At 41.0% G+C, this 19,446-nt stretch overlaps 1 protein-coding gene across 2 annotated transcripts in view; it reads right to left on the bottom strand.

Annotated features, from left to right (window-relative positions):
* Positions 1-986: 986 nt before the first annotated feature.
* fkbp1b (FKBP prolyl isomerase 1B) overlaps positions 987-19,446 on the bottom strand; it is a 25,676-nt gene continuing 7,216 nt past the window's right edge. For both annotated transcript variants that reach the window (XM_071412962.1, XM_071412961.1), the window contains exons 3-4: positions 2,404-2,516; positions 987-2,272 (exon numbers count right to left, since the gene is read on the bottom strand). In XM_071412962.1, the coding sequence (XP_071269063.1) occupies positions 2,144-2,272; positions 2,404-2,514 (240 nt within the window). In that variant the 5' untranslated portion in view covers positions 2,515-2,516 and the 3' untranslated portion in view covers positions 987-2,143. The remainder of the gene's footprint in view (positions 2,273-2,403; positions 2,517-19,446) is intronic.

Here is a 19,446-nt window from a genome sequence, read left to right as displayed (position 1 = left end):
TGGAAAGTTTGCTGTCATTCTAGTCACATTAGTGCACGTTAGCATCAACCGTCCCGGTATAGGGACACCGATCCCGTAGAGGTTTTAAATTCATTTCTAAAAGTTTGTTAGTATAGAAGCTAACGTCGGCTAAAGTTTGCTCCAGTCAAGCTAGCCTGTCGTTGTCATGGCGACAACTTGCTGTTTTTAGGATTATGTTGAGAAATACATGATGAAAATGTATATGAGATAAGATGATAGTTAATACCTTTTTACAATTCGTTTTTCGTATGTTGGCTATTGGAAATTGCATGAGAGTAGCTATGTCCGTTGAATGAGAGAGAGCCAACTGAAAACTGTATTGAAGTGAGAAGCACCAGATAAACTATTTTAAATCTTTTAAGGTTTCTTCTCACCATACCCTATCCAGGTCCCAAGGTTTAAGAGGGTAAACAACACTACTAGACCATGTGTGTGGTTTCACTACACGCTGCTAGTACAAAACCATGCTATTTTGTTTCATTGTACTACCATGGTTCATTTTGGTACCATGGTAGCTAGTACAATGAAAAAAACTACCATGTCTTTTTGGTCACTACTATGGCAGGAAAACACCATGGTCCTGGTGCAAATTCCATTGTATTTTCCTGCCATAGTAGTACAATGAAAAAACTACCATGGTACTATCATAGTTTTTTGTTACTACCATGGCAGGAAAATACCATGGAATTTGCATCAGGACCATGGTGTTTTCCTGCCATGGTAGTGACCAAAAAAACATGATAGTACCATGGTAGTTTTTTCATTGTACTACTATGGCAGGAAAATACAATGGAATTTGCACCAGGACCATGGTGTTTTCCTGCCATAGTAGTGACCAAAAAGACATGGTAGTTTTTTTCATTGTACTACCATGGTACATTTTTGTAAGGGGAAGCTCTCAAGAACTTGAACACACACGCGTGCACACACACACACACAACTCAAGTTCACAGATTTTCAATAAACAAAGTTCTCACCGTTTTTATTAAGAGTTGATCGATTAAACAGTCATAGTATCCAAACTATCCATGGGTTGTAAGAGTAGTACTGTACAGTGCATTTGTGTTCCTGATGTCCTTCATTAAGTCATATCTGTGGTATTCTTGAAGTAAATGTTTGATGGATACAAAATGTACTAAACACAGAAACATCAGTTATCATTATGCAGGGTTTTTCATGACCATGTGAGCTAACCAGAAACAACACCAGGCCCTAGTTGTAGTGTTACCAGGGTGTAATCATTAGTCCAAAAATGTTTGCAACTAAAACGAGAGTTTATAATGGACAAAGTTAGCTAGGCACTCCCCGTTTCGTTCTGTTTGCCTCCATTTAAGAAATGTTTTGCAACAGAATTGGTGTAATGAATACACTGCTGGTGTTACCTGCTCAGGTGTCATGGTCAAGGAAAACTACTAACCTTTAAAGCTTTCAGCAGGACAGACCTTTATCAAAAGTGGCAATGCAGAGAGTGGTTGGTAATGCCTAGTCAAGATACGACAGAGTTCCTCAACTCCCGTTCTGGAGAGCTACTGGAGTGTGCAGGCTTTTGATCCAGACCAGCACTAACACACCTTCAATCTGCATTAGTACTAGGCTGGAACAAAAGCCTAGCCACACCCAGTAGCTCTACAGGACCGGAGTTAAGGAATCCTGAGATACAGAGTATCTGTACTGTTACACCTTGTTTTGTGCTTTGGAAAACAGTAAGGCAGTGACATTCCATTGCAATATATTACGGTCTTCGTCGGATGGTTCTACTATGTTTCTTTGTCATACAGATTCAATAAAATGTACAACCTAGAAATAAAAAAAAAGCAATGCTGATGGACATACATTAAGACAGAGGAAGCCAAACTATGGTATCATGAGTGTGTAAAAAGTCTAAAAATCAGTTTAGCGTCAGGCAGCATCCATCTACAATAATACTAAGTTGGCAACAAAGCAGTAGATCCTTAAGTATTGAGTAGTTGAAGATGCAACAAAAATCTAAGGAGCAGAGGGGGTTGGTTGCTCGGGGTTGGTTGCTCGATGGTGTGGGGCAATGTTACCCCCTCAACGGGGAGGTAGTGAGTGACCTTTTAGGCCACATTTGACCTTTCACCCGACCCCAGAGAGGGGTCACTCACTCCAGCTTGAGGAGCTCAACGTCAAAGATGAGGGTGGCATTAGGGGGGATGACCCCGGGGTGACCTGTGACTCCATAAGCCATGTCAGGAGTACAGGTGATCTTTGCCCGCTGACCCACACTCATCTGGGGCAGAGAGAGGGCGGGAGACAACAGAGGAATTGTCAACGCTTGCGTATCATATGTTGCAATATTATAATAAAATATCGTGAGTGCAGATGCAGCGCATTACCTAACATAAGACAATGCAGTCTCACCTGTGCGATTCCTTCCTCCCAGCCCTTGATGACTTCCTGTCGCCCGATCTTGAACTTGAAGGGCTTGTTTCTGTCTCGAGAAGAGTCAAACTTCTTTCCATTTTGCAGCATACCTGGTAGAGATATCACACAAACACTGTTAAGTCAATGATCTTCCTAGGTTCAGGTAGGCGTTTGAAAGTTTCATGTGTTCTGCTTTATATGAGTACTACTGTGTACACGTAAGTGTGCTTGTAGGTATTTATTAGGATCCCCATTAGCCGCTGCAAAAGCATCAGCTACTCTTTCTGGGATCCACATGAAACATGACATAATACATAGTAGGGAACATTATTAGTCAATGACTGAAATACATTTTATAATGTCACACACAGCCTACATATCATTACGTACACACAATATCTAGGTCTAATGCATAGCACAGTGCAAATTACAATACAATATATATAAAATGGCTGTGTCTCTTCACAGTCCCCTTAGTGCACAAAGGTGTTCTTGTATCTGTTTTTTTAAACTGGTTTTATTGCTAGCTTGAGTTACCTGGGGTGGTAGAGTTCCACGTAGGCTTTATTTAATACTGTGTGCCTTTCCCAGCCAATGTTCTGGACCTGGGGACTGTGAAGAGACCACTGGTTGCATGTCTTTGTTACCGATGAGTGTCCGAACTGTGTGCCAACTGCTTGAACAGACAGTTCGATACCTTCAACACATCAATACCTCACACAAAGACCAATAGTGATGCAGTCAATCTCTCCTCAACTTTGAGCCAGAAGAACTTGACATGCATACTATTGACACTTTCCCTCCATGTACATCTAAGTGCGATATGTCCTGCTTTGTTCTGGACTAACTGCAATTTACCTACAGTACCAGTCAAAAGTTTGCACACACCTACTCATTCAAGGGTTTAATTTTACTATTTTCTGCATTGTAGAATAATAGTGAAGACATCAAAACTATGAAATAACACATAAGGAATCATGTAGTAACCAAAAAAGTGTTAAACAAATCAAAATATATTTTAGATTCTTCAAAGTAGCCACCCTTTGCCTTGATGACAGCTTTGCACACTCTTGGCATTCTCTCAACCAGCTTCATGAGGTAGTCACCTGGAATGCATTCCATTAACAGGTGTGCCTTGTTAAACATTAACTTGTGGAATTTCTTTCCTTCTTAATGCGTTTGAGATAATCAGTTGTGTTGTGACAAGGTAGGGGTGGTATACAGAATATAGCCCTAATTGGTAAAAGACCAAGCCCATATTATGGCAAGAACAGCTCAAATAAGCAGAGAAACGACAGTCCATCATTACTTTAAGACACGAAGGTCAGTCAATGCAAAACATGTCAAGATCTTTGTGCTGTTGCAAAAACCATTGAGCGCTATGATGAAACTGGCTCTCATGAGTACCGCCACAGGAAAGGAAGACGCAGACTTATCTGCTGCAGAGGATAAGTTCATTAGCGTTACCAGCCTCAGGAATTGCAGCCAAAATAAATGCTTCACAGAGTTCAAGTAACAGACACATTTGTTCAGAGGAGACTGTGTGAATCAGGTATTCATGGTCAAATTGCTGCAAAGAAACCACTTCTAAAGGACACCAATAAGAAGAAGAGACTTGCTTGGGCCAAGAAACACAAGCAATGGACATTTGACCGGTGGAAATCTGTCCATTGGTCTGATGAGTTCAAATTTGCGATTTTTGGTCCCAACCGCCGTGTCTTTGTGAGACGCAGAGTAGGTGAACGGATGATCTCTGCACGTGTGGTTCCACCGTGAAGCATGGAGGAGGTGGTGTGGGGGTGCTTTGCTGGTGACATTGTCGTGATTTGTTTTGAATTCAAGGCACACCAGCATGGATACCACAGCATTCTGCAGCGATAAGCCATCCCATCTGGTTTGAACTTAGTGGGACTATCATTTGTTTTTCAACAGAACAATGACGCAAAACACAGCAAATGCTATCTGGCTGGGGGATACTCCTTTCTCACATACATAACCTAACCTTGTGACCCATTCCAGACGTCTGTTGTTTGTCATGAACATTCAGGAGGATGTACTTTGCTATAAAGAGCTGTAACCCCAATCTGCTCGTTGGGCTCTCAACGATTACCGATGGGTGGTCGTTGACCAGCTCCATTATTGCAATACTTAAATCGATAATAAAGATTGATTGTTTGAAGAAATAACAAAGTCTCTCTAGGCTTAAAATTAAGATGTGGCAACCAGGAGTCACAATGTATTACGCTACCAACCTCAGCAATTTACCATCCAGGTTGTCGGTACCAGGTGGTTTGTCCTTATTTCTAGATAGTAACAATTTTTTCACTTCTTCCACAACCACGTTGTGGATCTCAAAAATACAGTGCTTGTCTTTCATTATTTGGTCCATTATGCATGAATATGAAGGCTCAGTATTTGTTGTTTGCATGTCATGTCTAAGTTTTCTAATCTTGTCAACAAGAAAGTTATTAAAGTGGTTGGCAATATCAAAGGGTTTTGTTGTGAACAAGCCATCTGCCTCAATGAAAGGTGGAGCTTCCTTGCCTAAAATTTCATTTAAAGTACTCCAGAGCGTTTTACAATCAGTTTTTACATAATTTATCTATGTTCCATAGTATAGTTTATTTTTGTTTAGTTTACTTATGTGATTTCTCAATTTCCTGTATGTCTGCCAGTCTGCTGTGTTGTCAGACTTATTTGCTATTCTCTTTGCCTCATCCCTCTCAGCCATACAGTTTTTCAATTCCTCATCTATCCATGGGGATTTGGCAGTTCTAACAGTCAGTTTGTTGATGGGAGCATGCCTATCAGTAACCAGAAGAAGCAGTTTCATAAATTCTTCAAGTGCAGTATCCAGATGTTCCTCATTACACACATCACACCAACAAATATTTTTCACATCTTCAACATAGGAATCATTGAAAAGCCTCTTGTATGATCATAATATCCAGTCTTTGGAACTTAGGTTGTTCGAGGTATGGCTATTATATTAGGATCACTACATCCGATGGGTGTGGATACTGCTTTAGAGTAGATTTCTGCAATATTAGTAAAGATGTGATCAATACAAATGGATGATTTAGTTCCTGTTCTGTTTGTAAATATCCTGGTAGGTTGACTGATAACTTGAGCCAGTCTTTTTGAGTGGGCAGATGGATGACAACCAGTTAATATTTAGGTCACCCAGAAAATATACCTCTGTTGATATCACATACATCTTCCAACATTTCACACACATAGTCCAAATACTGACTTTTAGCACTTGGTGGTCTATAGCAACTTCCTACGAGAATAGGCTTTAGGTGAGGCACATGAACCTGTAGCTATATTACTTCCACATCATCTGACATGAGATCCTCTTCCAACGTAACAGGAATATGACTCTGGACATACATGGCAACACCTCCACCATTTGCATTTCTCTCTTTCCTATATATTCTATAACCATGTATAGCTACTACTGAGTCATCAAATGAATGATCAAAGTGTGTTTCAGAGATGGACAGAATATGATTGTTTTCTGATGTTAATAAGTTGTCAATTTCATGAACCTGGTTTCTCAGGCTACATATGTCAATATGGGCAATTTTTTTGTCCTTTTCTGGGTTACTTGTTTGTTTTTAGTGCTATTCTGAGTGGCTGATCCAAGGTAGACATGTCAGTGACATTTACATTTGAGTCAATAGTACTGAGTGGGCTGCCCACAGTGGGCTCCTTCCTAAGGCAGACAGTTTCAGTGCAAACAGTGGAATAAAATGCTATGTGCATATGATTATTGCAGACAATACCCTCGGAGCTAACAGTTAAATGAACATAGATTAGGTTACTTACATTTACTGCACTTCTATTTCTCTGGGATATAATCTGATTTCCATGTCCTCTGTTGCTTATTTATTATGACAGAGAGGACAGATTCCAATACTTAAATCGATAATAAAGATTGATTGTTTGAAGAAATAACAAAGTCTCTCTCACTTGTTACCAAATCCAGACCGTCAGTCTCTTAAACTGTTTGCTATGTTGATGGAGATAATCCTGTAGCATCATTTGAACACAAAGCAAGGCCTACACAAGTATATTTTCCTCACAAAGATCAGTTACATTCAAGTCATTCAAACAATTCCCCTAAAAACAAACTAAAACAAAACAGAGCACTGTTTTACACAAGGTCAGGCAATCCTTCACCTCAGCAGCAAGGAACTGTCTGGAATGCCTAGGAATCACAGCATTCCAAATTCCAACATCAAAGGCAGATTCTGATAATACAGGGCTGGCACAAAAACAAGAGTAATTCCACTGGGTTTCATTATCCAGATCGTGGGCTCATTTCAATTTTCTAAATAACCAAAGGGAATTTGAAATAGGAGGCAGTGGCCTGATTCTTTCTGTAGATTCTTTCTGATGGTTAACTAGGCCATGTCTCGCCTGCATCTAGAACACAGGGGAAACACAGACAGATACAGGACAGGCAGAGATTCAGTAGTGGCACGACAATGAATGTGCCCATGAACATCTGTCCGTTCAGGCATGCTAACATTAGGCCCATTAAACACTTCCACCAGAGGCACTGAGACAGAGACACTGCAGAAAATACTTAATAATTCACCTTTCACAGGCTTGGGTAGAATACTGAGACAAAATCCTAATAATCTTTTTTTTTATGTACAGTATCAGTCAAAAGTTTGGACACCTACTAATTGAAGGGTTTATCTTTATTTTTACTATTTTCTACATTGTAGAATAATAGTGAAGACATCAAAACTATGAAATAACACATATGAAATCATGTAGTAACCGAAAAAGTGTTAACAAATCTAAATATATTTTATATTTGAGATTCTTCAAAGTAGTCACCCTTTGCCTTGATGACAGCTTTGCACACACTTGGCATTCACTCAACCAGCTTCATGAGGCAGTCATCTGGAATGCATTTCAATTAAGTGATAATGCCCTCGAAGCCGGTGTTTGGATGATATATTGGCACGGGTGTCGTTAGGCAAACCGTTCCAATATATCCTCCAAACACCGGCTTCGGGGGCATTATCACTTTTATACAACGCGTTACCAACATATTCAAATAACGATTGACATATTTTCATAAAAAATGTTATTTTGATGAACGTATTCATACTATTTCATCCTTCCACAACATATAGTCCCGAAACAAATCTAGGGTTGCTACTCAAGCCGGCTGGTCGTTCGTACTATTGGTTCAATTGCCAGAGATGAGATCCAGTCGTTCTGCCTTTTTGTTCTGTATCTATGGACGCGACCCAGTCGTTCATTCTAAATGTTCCATTGCCATACTGGCTGGCAACGTTCTTATCCCTTGCATGCTAGCTAGCCAACTACGGATAACTTAGTCACGTCAAACAGAATATCAACAGTAGCTGCATTTGTTTAAGCTGATTTATAGTGACATTTATTTGGATACCTCCATAACAATGAACTAATGAGGCACAATTTTACCTGCCATAGAAAATATGCTCTCGTTAGGACACTGTTGTTCAGAGGAGCTAGCCAACAACACAGCTAACACAATAACTTCAAACTGAAGCTGGAAAGACTGCAAACTAGCTGCACTTCGTTTCGTTTTACCTTTTTTCAATTGACATTTATTTTTATAAATCGATAAAAAAGATGCTACCTAATTAATGATTTCGACTGGCAGAGAAACGCTGCCTGCATGCCTCTCTCTCTCGTCCCGACTCCCGACCCCTACACGTTCATTACTATGAGACAGTTGGAGATTGAATTTGAACATTTAAAATGTCGGAGAGACAGACAGTAAGGTCTATACAGATCTCCGTTGTTGAAAACTAAATGTTAGTCTAAAAGAAATGTGAGATAATGTCTAGATGTTTTTTATAGTGGAGATCAAGTTTATAACTTCCCTGCCTGGGCTGATGAGACAGTGGATTGCGCAGTCAGATGGAACAGAGTAAATAGGAATTTTAACGTCCTAGATTTAGCCGGTGGTAACTTGTGGAATAGACATCGGCTGGAATGAGCTTTTAACAAATCAGGATTCAGGATTAGACCCACCCGTTGTATAATTAACAGGTGTGCCTTGTTAAAAGTTAATTTGTGGAATTTCTTTCCTTCTTAATGTGTTTGAGCCAATCAGTTGTGTCGTGACATGGTAGGGGTGGGATACAGAAGATAGCCCTATTTGGTAAAAGACCAAGTCCATATTATGGCAAGAACAGCTCAAATAAGCAAAGAGAAACGACAGTCCATCTGTCACGACTTCCGCCGAAGTCGGCCCCTCTCCTTGTTCGGGCCGACTAGCCACCGGCTTTCTAACCACCACCGCTCCATTTTTCTATGATCCATTTGTTTTGTCTTGTTCCATTCACACCTTGTTTGCATTCCCCAATCACACTACATGTATTCATTCCTCTGTTCCCCCTCATGTGTTTGTGTGAAATTATTTGTGTGTTACGTCTTGTACGCACTAGGCTAAGCGTTTGTTATTTTCCGTGTGTTTTCACAAAGCTTATTTGTATTGTCATACATTTATGTTGTGTGACTATTGTGCGCGCTATACACTTTGCCTTGTTGGCTGGAGGAGGTTTTTGACGCAGCTGCGTCCGTCTGTATATCTCTCCTGCCGTAATAAAGTGTGCGCACCTGTTTACAATTCTCTGCTCTCCTACACCTGACTTCATCTCAAGTATGCACACGCCTGACACCATCATTAATTTAAGACATGGTCAGTCAATCTGGAAAATTTCAAGAACTTTGAACGTTTCTTCCAAGTGCAGTCGCAAAAACCATCAAGCGCTATGATGAAACTGGCTCTCATGAAGACCGCCACACGAAAGGAAGACCCAGAGTTACCTCTGCTGCAGAGGATAAGTTCATTAGAGTTAACTGCACCACAGCTTGCTGCCCAAATAAAAGGTTCCCAGAGTTCAAGTAACAGACATCTCAACATTAACTATTTAGAGGAGACTGTGTGAATCAGGTCTTCATGGTCGAATTGCTGCAAAGAAACCACTACTAAAGGACACCAATAAGAAGAAGAGACTTGCTTGGGCCAAGAAACACAAGAAATGGACTTTAGACCGGTGGAAATCTGTCCTTTGGTCTGATGAGTTCAAATTTGCGATTTTTGTTTCCAACCGCCGTGTCTTTGTGAGACGCAGAGTAGGTGAACGGATGATCTCGGCATGTGTGGTTCCCACCATGAAGCATGGAGGAGGTGTGATGGTGTGGGGGTGCTTTGCTGGTGACACTGTCTTTGATTTATTTAGAATTCAAGGCACACCTAACCGGCATCGCTACCAAAGCATTCTGCAGCGATACGCCATCCCATCTGGTTTGTGCTTAGTGGGACTATCATTTGTTTTTCAACAGGACAATGACCCAAAACACACCTCCAGGCTGTGCATGGGCTATTTGACCAAGAAGGAGAGTGATGGAAAGCTGCATCAGATGACCTGGCCTCCACAATCACCCGACCTCAACCCAATTGAGATGGTTTGGGATTAATTGGACCCCAGAGTGAAGGAAAAGCAACCAACATGTGCTCAGCATATGTGGGAACTGCTTCAAGACTGTTGGAAAAGCAATCCTCATGAAGCTGGTTGAGAGAATGCTAAGAGTTTGCAAAGCTGTCATCAAGGCAAATGGTGGCTACTTTGAAGAATCTCAAATATAAAATATATTATGTTTAACACTTTTTTTGGTTACTACATGATTCCATATGTGTTATTTCATAGTTTTGATGTCTTAACTATTATTCTACAATGTAGAAAATAGTAAAAATAAAGGAAAATCCTTGAGTAGATGTGTCCAAACTTTTGATTGGTACTATAGATTTGGCCTGGCAAAAATCTGACCATTAGCAAATACAGTAACGATAAATATAGGTTATTTCATTGCGTAAATGGAAGAAATGTTGATGTCAACATGAAGAAGACATATGGGACTATAATACCCCTATAGAATACGACACTAGACTGTTCCAAAAACAGCCATTGTTGACCAATCCAACACCCTCACCTCACCTGACCCACGGTCAGTGGTGTTAAGTAACTAAGTAAAAATACTTAAGTATTTTGGGGGGGTATCTGGGCCCGGTTGCATAAAACACCTTAAGTACATTTTTCCCTCATCTTTTCCCTTAAAGTTTCCTTAACTTTAAGTCAGTTGCACTAAACATTTTAAGGTGAATTCCCCCTTAAATTAAGTGAAAAGGTTAAGGGTGCCCATGAGGTCCCTTAACTGCTTCATTCAGTATGGATATCAATGTAAACAGCATTTGTGGAGGTGAAATTTGCTTTCATATGCTTTGGTTACAAAAGGGAAACAACAACCAGCTAGCTAGCTACTTAGCTAAACAATGGAAGGTGCACAATCTATGGCTACAAAGCTAGGTGGCTAGTTAGCTATTGCCACTCTGTAAGTTAGCTTGATGTACTAGAAAGTAATATAAACAAGTTAAGAAACATGGTTTGTTATCTTCTGAAGCAATTTGGGTATCCTTTCTTGATTATCGAAGTTATATTTTACTATCTCACAAATTGAAAGTGATCTCTTTGAGGAGACTTTTAGTCAGTGATTGAGTCTGTCTCCATGGTAACCAGATACTCTTTCTGCCATACATGCCTTCAAACTACCATAAAACCCCGTAAGTATGCCCATACCTAAGGAAATATTTGAGTGGCTCTATGCAACACCCTTAAACAACTGCCTTGGGTAAGGGACAATTATTTCATTAAGGTAAACCCTTAAGGGAAACACTCAAGATGTTTTATGCAACCAGACCCTGTACTTTACCATTTATATTTTTGACTACTTTTATTCCACTACATTCCTAAAGAGAATATGTACTTTTTACTCCCATACAATTTCCCTGTCACCCAAAAGTATTCATTACATTTCCAATGCTTAGCAGGACAGGGAAATTGTCCAATTCACGCATTTATCAAGATAATACATGGTCATCCCTACTGCCTCTGATCTGGCGGACTCACTAAACACAAATGCTTTGTTTGTAAATGTCTGAGTGTTGGAGTGTGCCCCTCGCTATCCGTAAAAAAACAAACATAAATTGTGCTATCTAGTTTGCTTAATGGTTTGCTTAATATAAAGGAATTTGTAAGGATTTATATAATTAACTTTTACTTTTGATACTTAGGTATATTTATATTTAAAACTAGACACTGACTTTTACTCAAGTAAGATTTTACTGCATGACTTTCCCTTTTACTTCAGTCATTTTCTATTGAGGTATCTTTACTTTTACTCAAGTATGGCAATTGGGTACTTTTCCCACCATTGCCCACGGTATCAACACCCTCACTTGCACAAAAAAACATGACAGTTCAGCATCTCAATCTGAGGAACTTGTCACATCTCGTAAGATGTGCGTAAGCATCATTTCCAAGTTGTATTAAAATAACCCATGATTTATTTATACCACCACAGTAGACAGACATAACATCAGCGTAAATATTTGGCAATAAAACTAGCCTAGCATGCTAAGCCCGGTCAGGCAGGGGACGGTTCACCCAGAGATGTGAGTCTTGTACAGTACTGGCTGCTTCTCCTCTTTCATTCCCCCTAAACTTAGTAGGACCGCAGGCTTCCAGGAATCCCTGTCGCCCAGATATCAGTCTGCTTCCCTGCCCGCAGGGCCACTGGGCGGGAGTCCAAGCCTGGAGTCGACGGCTCCGAAGACCACAGGGTGATTACCATCTGTTAATAATGTATCTCCCCTGGCTAGACTGGAGTTATAGGCACAGTAAAGTGCTCCAGAAGACGGAAACATTATGACCCATATTTCAAATAAAAGCCACAGTGAAACCGGGCTAGGATGTTTATTTCGAATACAATATGGGTAATATTTATTTTTATTTTCTCCCAAGCAGGAATTATATGGCCAGTTACACAGTAAAGTGATCCTCAGTATGACATGATTAAGACCCATTTGTTGAATGGGTAAACAGTTGGATGTGTTTAAAAACAACTTAGCCTATGTCTATCAGGCACTACAGTGCATTCGGAAACTATTCAGACCCCTTGAGTTTTTGCCACATTTTGTTATTATGTTACAGCCTTAATCTAAATCAGTTTAACTTGTTTTCTCACCTCATCAATCTACACAATACCCCATAATGACAAAGCAAAAACATGTTTTTAGAAATGTTTGCAAATTTAGTAAAAATAAAAACAAGAAATATCACATTTGCATAAGTATTCAGACCCTTTACTCAGTACCTTTGGCAGTGATTACAGCCTCGAGTCTTCTTGGGTATGACGCTACAAACTTGGTACACCTGTATTTTGGGAGTTTCTCCCATTCTCCTCTGCAGATCCTCTCAAGCTCTGTCAGGTTGGATGGGGAGCGTCGCTGCACAGCTATTTTCAGATCTCTCCAGAGATGTTCGATCAAGTTCAAGTCCTGGCTCTGGCTGGGCCACTCAAGGACATTCAGAGACTTGTCCCGAAGCCACTCCTGCATTGTCTTGACTGTGTGTTTAGGGTCGTTGTCCAGTTTAAAAGTGAACCTTCGCACCAGTTTGAGGTCCTGAGTACTCTGGAGCAGGTTTTCAACAAGGATCTCTGTACTTTGCTCTGTTTATCTTTCCCTTGATCCTGACTATACTCTCAGTCCCTGCCGCTGAAAAACATCCCCACAACATGATGCTGCTACCACCATGCTTTACCGTAGGGATGGTACCAGGTTTCCTCCAGACGTGACGCTTGGCATTCAGGCCAAAGAGTTCAATCTTGGTTTCATCAGACCAGAAAATCTTGTTTATCATGGTCTGAGAGTCTTTAGATGCCTTTTTTGCAAACTCAAGCGGGCTGTCCTGTGCCTTTTACTGAGGAGTGGCTTCCGTCTGGCCACTCTACCATAAAGGCCTGATTGGTGGAGTGCTGCAGAGAAGGTTGTCCTTCTGGAAGGTTCTCCCATCTCCACAGAGGAACTCTGGAGTTCTGTCAGAGTGACCATCGGGTTCTTGGTCAACTCCCTGACTAAAGCCCTTCTCCCCCGATTGGTCAGTTTGGCCGGGCGGCCAGCTCTAGGAAGGGTCTTGGTGGTTCCAAACTTCTTCCATTTAAGAATGATGGAGGCCACTGTGTTCTTGGGGACCTTCAAGGCTGCAGACATTTTTTGTCACCCTTCCCCAGATCTGTGCCTCGACACAATCCTGTCTCGGGGCTCTACGGACAATTCCTTCGACCTCATGGCTTGGTTTTTGCTCTGACATGCACTGTCAACTGTGGGACCTTATGTAGACAGGTGTGTGTCTTTCAAATCATGTCCAATCAATTGAATTTACCGCAGGTGGACTCCAATCAAGTTGTAGAAACATCAAGGATGATCAATGGAAACAGGATGCATCTGAGCTCAATTTCGAGTCTCATAGCAAACGGTCTGAATACTCATGTAAATAAGGTGTGTTTTTTATTTTTAATATATTTGCAAACATTTCTAAAAACCTGTTTTTTCACTTTGTCATTATGGGGTATTGTGTGTAGATTGATGAGGATTTTTTTTTTTTTAATATAATCCATTTCAGAATAAAGCTGTAACGTAACAACATTTGGAAAAAGTCAGGGGGTCTGAATACTTTCCGAATGCACTGTATATTTAAGCACCTTGGAAATTAAAGCCCATTCTAACAGGAAAAAGTCTACATGCTATTCCAAGTCTGAGTTGGGGCCGTTCCAAAGTAGCTTTGAGAAAATAAAGCTGGTCCATTTCTCCTCCTGCAGCAGAGACCCAGACCCTTAACTACTGTATCAGTCTGTGAGTAACTGAATACAAAATGTAGTGAGGCCACCCTATCTTGGTTGAGTCAGGGTGGGGTTGAATGAAAATAAAACAGGATCCTTCCTTTCCTGTTCCTGTAGCACAGTCCTAGACCCTCTTAGATATCAGGCAGGCAATGGGTAAATAGACAGTGTAGAAAGCATGACAAACTGGCCCTTAATCCCAGGTTCTCTGCCTCGGTTGGGTGTGAAAATACCAAGGGAAGACCCATGTGTGTCCAAAATGGCACCCTATATGCCCATATAGTGCACTATACTTTCGGCCGTTAGGGCTCTGGCTAAATGTAGTGCACTATATAGAGTATAGGGTGCCATTTCAGATTTTGCCCCCAGACCCTCCTGAGTAGTATGAGGTGTCTTTCTGAACAGGCTGTCCAGGCCAGCTAGGCTATTTATACTCCGTTTACTGTATCTGTGTCTACACGTGACACACACACATACGCCAGCACACACACACACGGCCCCTCGTCCACCAGGGCCCAGAGATGTAAGGAGATATCACACATACGTGATCTGTCTGCAGCACGCTCTTATAGACATGTTGACACATCACAGGACTGTGATCACGTGTCAACGAGAAATATCTGTTCTTGCTTCGTCGTTCATATATCAGTAGGATCTTTGGCATTGGAATTGGTGTTTCACCTAATGAGACAGCTCAGATGTAGCCCTGCATCTTTAATGTTGGTGTAAGCAACATGTTTCAGTCCTGCTGCTATACTGTAGTGCAACAGATGTAGGATCTTAATTTGATCATCCTGTTGCCGGAAAATGTTCCTACAGTGCAGTAAATGTAAAACATGTAGTGTATTTGAGGTTTGTTGTATCAACCCCTACTAAAATGTCCATTAATTATAATCCACATAATAATTCACATTTCCTGTTGCTGCAGGATTATTTTCCTACTGTAGCAAACTGGCTCAAATTAAGATTTTACATCTGTAATTAGCGCAATCTCTGCTGCTCTTATCCTACTCCATAGCACCTTGGTCTCAATAGGCCTAATCTCTGCAGTTGCTCTTAGTAAGTGGTTTTAGCTACTTTGATTAAATTAGCTACACTACGGTACTGTAGGGGGGTTTAGTAGAACCTAAACAGAACGTTATTTGGTCAGATGATTGTTTACGTAGTCTGTCCATGAGAGATTACGTAGTCTGGCCATGATTGTTTACGTGGTCTGTCCATAAGAGATTACGTAGTCTGGCCATGATTGTTTACATGGTCTGTCCATAAGAGATTACGTAGTCTGGCCATGATTGTTTACGTGGTCTGTCCATTAGAGATTACGTAGTCTGACCATGAGAGATTACGTAGTCTGGCCATGATTGTTTACGTGGTCTGTCCATTAGAGATTACGTAGTCTGACCATGAGAGATTACGTAGTCTGGCCATGATTGTTTACGTGGCCTGTCCGTAAAATATTACATAGTCTGACCATGAGAGATTACGTAGTCTATCCATAAGAGATTACGTAGTCTGGCCATGAGAGATCCGTATAGTATTGAAAATAATTATACACAAAACTTTTAAAAAGTGTGAGGAATAAGTGAAGGTGTTGAGAGGAAGGCTGCTATCTGTGAGCTGCATTTAACCATACTGCATGCACTATGGTTCCCACACTAATCACTATGCTGTTCCATCTCCCAGTCTGGAACACAATTCCAACTCCTGCTAGAGACTACTCACCTTCATCTTTCCATCTTTCATTAAGGCCAGAGGCCTATGTATGTATGTATGTGTGTGTGTGTGTGTGTGTGTGTGTGTGTGTGTGGGTTGCTTCAAATCGAAATAAAAAAATCTATGTGGCTCCTGATGGATATACTGTAACATGGACTGCTGCCCACTACTCCAATACTGCCTGCCTGCCAGACCTGTCACCCTGCCTGGTCCTACTACCACACACGTCCACAACAGTACGGTTCTTTGGCTGTCCACATAGGAGAACCCTTTTTGGTTCCATGTAGAACCCTCTGTGAACATTGTTCTACATAGAACTCAAAGAGTTCTACCTGAAACCTAAAAGGCTTCTTCAAAAGGTTTTCCAATGGAGACAGCTGAAGAACCCTTCTAGGTTCTAGATAACACCTTTTTTATCTAAGTGTTGGCCTACTGCATGGCTAGGAAACAATTTAAGCTGAGAGTTTCAAATCTTTCAAAGAACTGCTGTTTGGGGATTGACCATCCAAGTGCCTACATCATCACGTTTCACTGGAGAGGAGGTTCAAGACAACCGGAACAGCCCCATATAGAGGGGACATGACGCCTGTGGAACCCACAGAACCCTGGTGCTTACGCAGCTCGTAACTCTGTCACCAGAGAAAGAGAGTGACACCCACAATTCTCTCTGCGGTCATTCTCAGAACCTATAGAGTCAAACGCCATCAGAGGAGAGTGGAGAGGACCCATAGGCAAGATATTGCATGTAAGAGAGGAACGAGTGAGTCAGAGATGGGCATCAGGGAGCGGTCTGACACTGCCCCATAGTGACATCTAGGCTAATTCAGGATACAATACTATCTTAAGCAGAACCCATTGCTCCGCGAGGTCACCACGTGCCTGTGTGTGTGTAGCATAAGGAAGTGGTGAAAGTGAAGTTAAAAATAAGACCAGAGATACTGCTGGGACTGGGAGACACAGTACAGTGTGCATGGATGTTTTAAGGTTGCGTTAGTATACCAGTAGATGTGAAGATATTGATCATGAGAATCCGTCTGTTTGTGTTTCTATATCTTTGTGTTCTGTTCCTTTGTATCTGTTGTCTGAAGTTATTGGGAATGAGAGTCCATTTGTTGTTATTGTGTTTTATTTCTTTATGGCTGTTGTTATGGTTGACAAAATACAACGACAGTAAACAGACACAGCATGAATAGCATCAGGATTTCAATTACCAAAACCATTTACATGTGACATGACGTGATCACCTTTGGGCCAGACATCAAATTCTGTGAGTTGGAACTTCACTCTGCAGTGTGGCACGTGATGGATTTTAGTATACTCAGCTCAAATCAATAATGCACTAATTCAGTGAAGGTTTTTATCTCTTTGACCTAATGAAGCACATGTTAACTAATCTCCTTCCAGAGTGAGTTTGACACAAAAGGTTCATTCTTCAACATGGTTGGCATTAACAGCTGAGCTGAAAAGAGGGGGGGTCAGAAAGAATGCAGATTTAGCATTCGTGTTACGGTAATAGGGTCAACTTCCCTACACACATCAACACAGCAGCACCGCAGGCCTTAATATAGAGTACTGCAGGAGACTAGGCCTGAGCACAGCCATATCTATATATCTTTCTCCCTCTCAATGATCTGCAAAAAAACTCAACTCAGAGAAGGAACAGGGTCAGTAACCTATGTCTTTATTACTACCAGTAGCCTACCACTCTCGCCTTCTGGGCTACAATATACCAAACAGCAATCAATCACTCAACATAAAGACAAAGTGTTGAGCTTTAAATGTATTACCACCAATGTTCCCGGGACTGCTGGCCAGAAAAAATATCAGCCCGCGCAGAGAAGCACGAGATTGAACTTCTCTGAACTTCTCTCAACTTCCTTGTTTTCCCATTTAGTTAACACTATCAAAGTTTCCCTTTACTGTGGGAATTCCCAATGTTAGCCACTTTCAACGCAACATACCTAAACAAAACTAACTATGCAAGACTTATTAGTGTGCAAAACGAACTAACTGTTTTGAGATCAAAGTGAGAGCTGCATGTAGCCACCTGTGCACATGTGTTCATATTCTTTGCTAGTTAGTGAGTTAATACCCAGTTATAGCTCATGTCTAGTCAGCAATGTGAGAGTGGTTGCTTCCTACAAGAGCACAAAACGTGTGCATTTCTAGCCATCTTTGAAAAGCAAGTCAGGTAAAGAGCATTTTGTCTGTCTTAAAGCGGCAGTGTTGTATTTTGAGACTGGCTTGAATAAGCTAAGATAACTTTAGAAGTTGTTTCTTGCATCAAACAACTGTAACGCTCGTCTTCCTCCTCGTCTGAGGATGAGCAAGGATCGGACCAAAATGCAGCGTTTGAATGGTTTGAATACATACTTTTAATAATATCAACGAAGACGAAAAACACTTGATAAACTACAAAACAACAAAACGACGTGAACAGACCTGAACATGAGAACATAAAACATGAATGCACGAACAGGAACAAACGAACGAACGAACGAAACGAAACAGTACCGTGTGGTGAACAAACACAGACACAGCAAAAATCACCCACCAACAAACAGTGAGAACAGCCTACCTTAATATGGTTCTCAATCAGAGGAAACGTAAAACAACTGCTCCTGATTGAGAACCATATCAGGCTAGTTGACAACCCAACATAGAAACACATAACATAGAATGCCGACCCAGCTCACGTCCTGACCAACTAGACAAGACTAAACAAAGGAAATAAGGTCAGGAACGTGACAACAACACATATTAAGTCACCTCCTTGTCTGAATAGGTTAATGCATATTTTTTCCACAAGTCTCACGGAATTTAGGCCTACATTGAACACCACACATTGGCTGCTACTATAGGTTGAATGATAGAACAGCTATTTCCATGTTAAAATGTTATGGGATGCATTTTCTCCATTGTTTTTGATGGTAGGCCACTCTGGTAGACCTACATTATGATCAAATAGCCACAGTAGACTACTTGGCCATAACTGTAACTTAAAGCATGTACAGCCTCGGTGTTCACAGTAAATGCGCACAAAAGTTGCACAGAATTTTCACAACGTTCAAGTTTGCGCTCAGCAGACTTGACATTTGCTCAGTGCCGAAAATGTTTTGAAAGAACATTGATCACCACCAAACATTAAAGGTGTATTAAACTTCACTTGTAGTAGAGTTCCAGCCATGTCTTCTAAGAAGACATAAACTGGTGCACATACACTCACACTAAGGTGACCAGCAATGGATTACGACTTCACAGTTCTTAATCTTAGTTTATCAAGTCATTTTTGAATCACCCAGGTTTGGTAGCCAATGCTGTTGGATGGACTATCTGGCCATCAGAATGGTTGTTCATGCAGTGTTTACAATGTATCACTGTTCAAATGTTCTCATAAAACATCTGCAGCAATAAATGAGTTAAATGAGTGAAACAATTTTCACATGCAAATCTGATTGGACACAGTGTTTTGATTATTGAAATATCAGCATCAATTTAACTTCAGAGTTGTTTTCTTTCTGCAGGTTAATTGGGGGCATTTCCGGGGACAACTCTAGCCAGGGACAGGTC

Source organism: Salvelinus alpinus, chromosome 8 (assembly GCF_045679555.1).
Source record: "Salvelinus alpinus chromosome 8, SLU_Salpinus.1, whole genome shotgun sequence".
Taxonomy (NCBI): domain Eukaryota; kingdom Metazoa; phylum Chordata; class Actinopteri; order Salmoniformes; family Salmonidae; genus Salvelinus; species Salvelinus alpinus.
The sequence above is the reverse complement of the archived record's forward strand: the minus strand, read 5'-3'. Positions and strand labels throughout refer to the sequence as shown.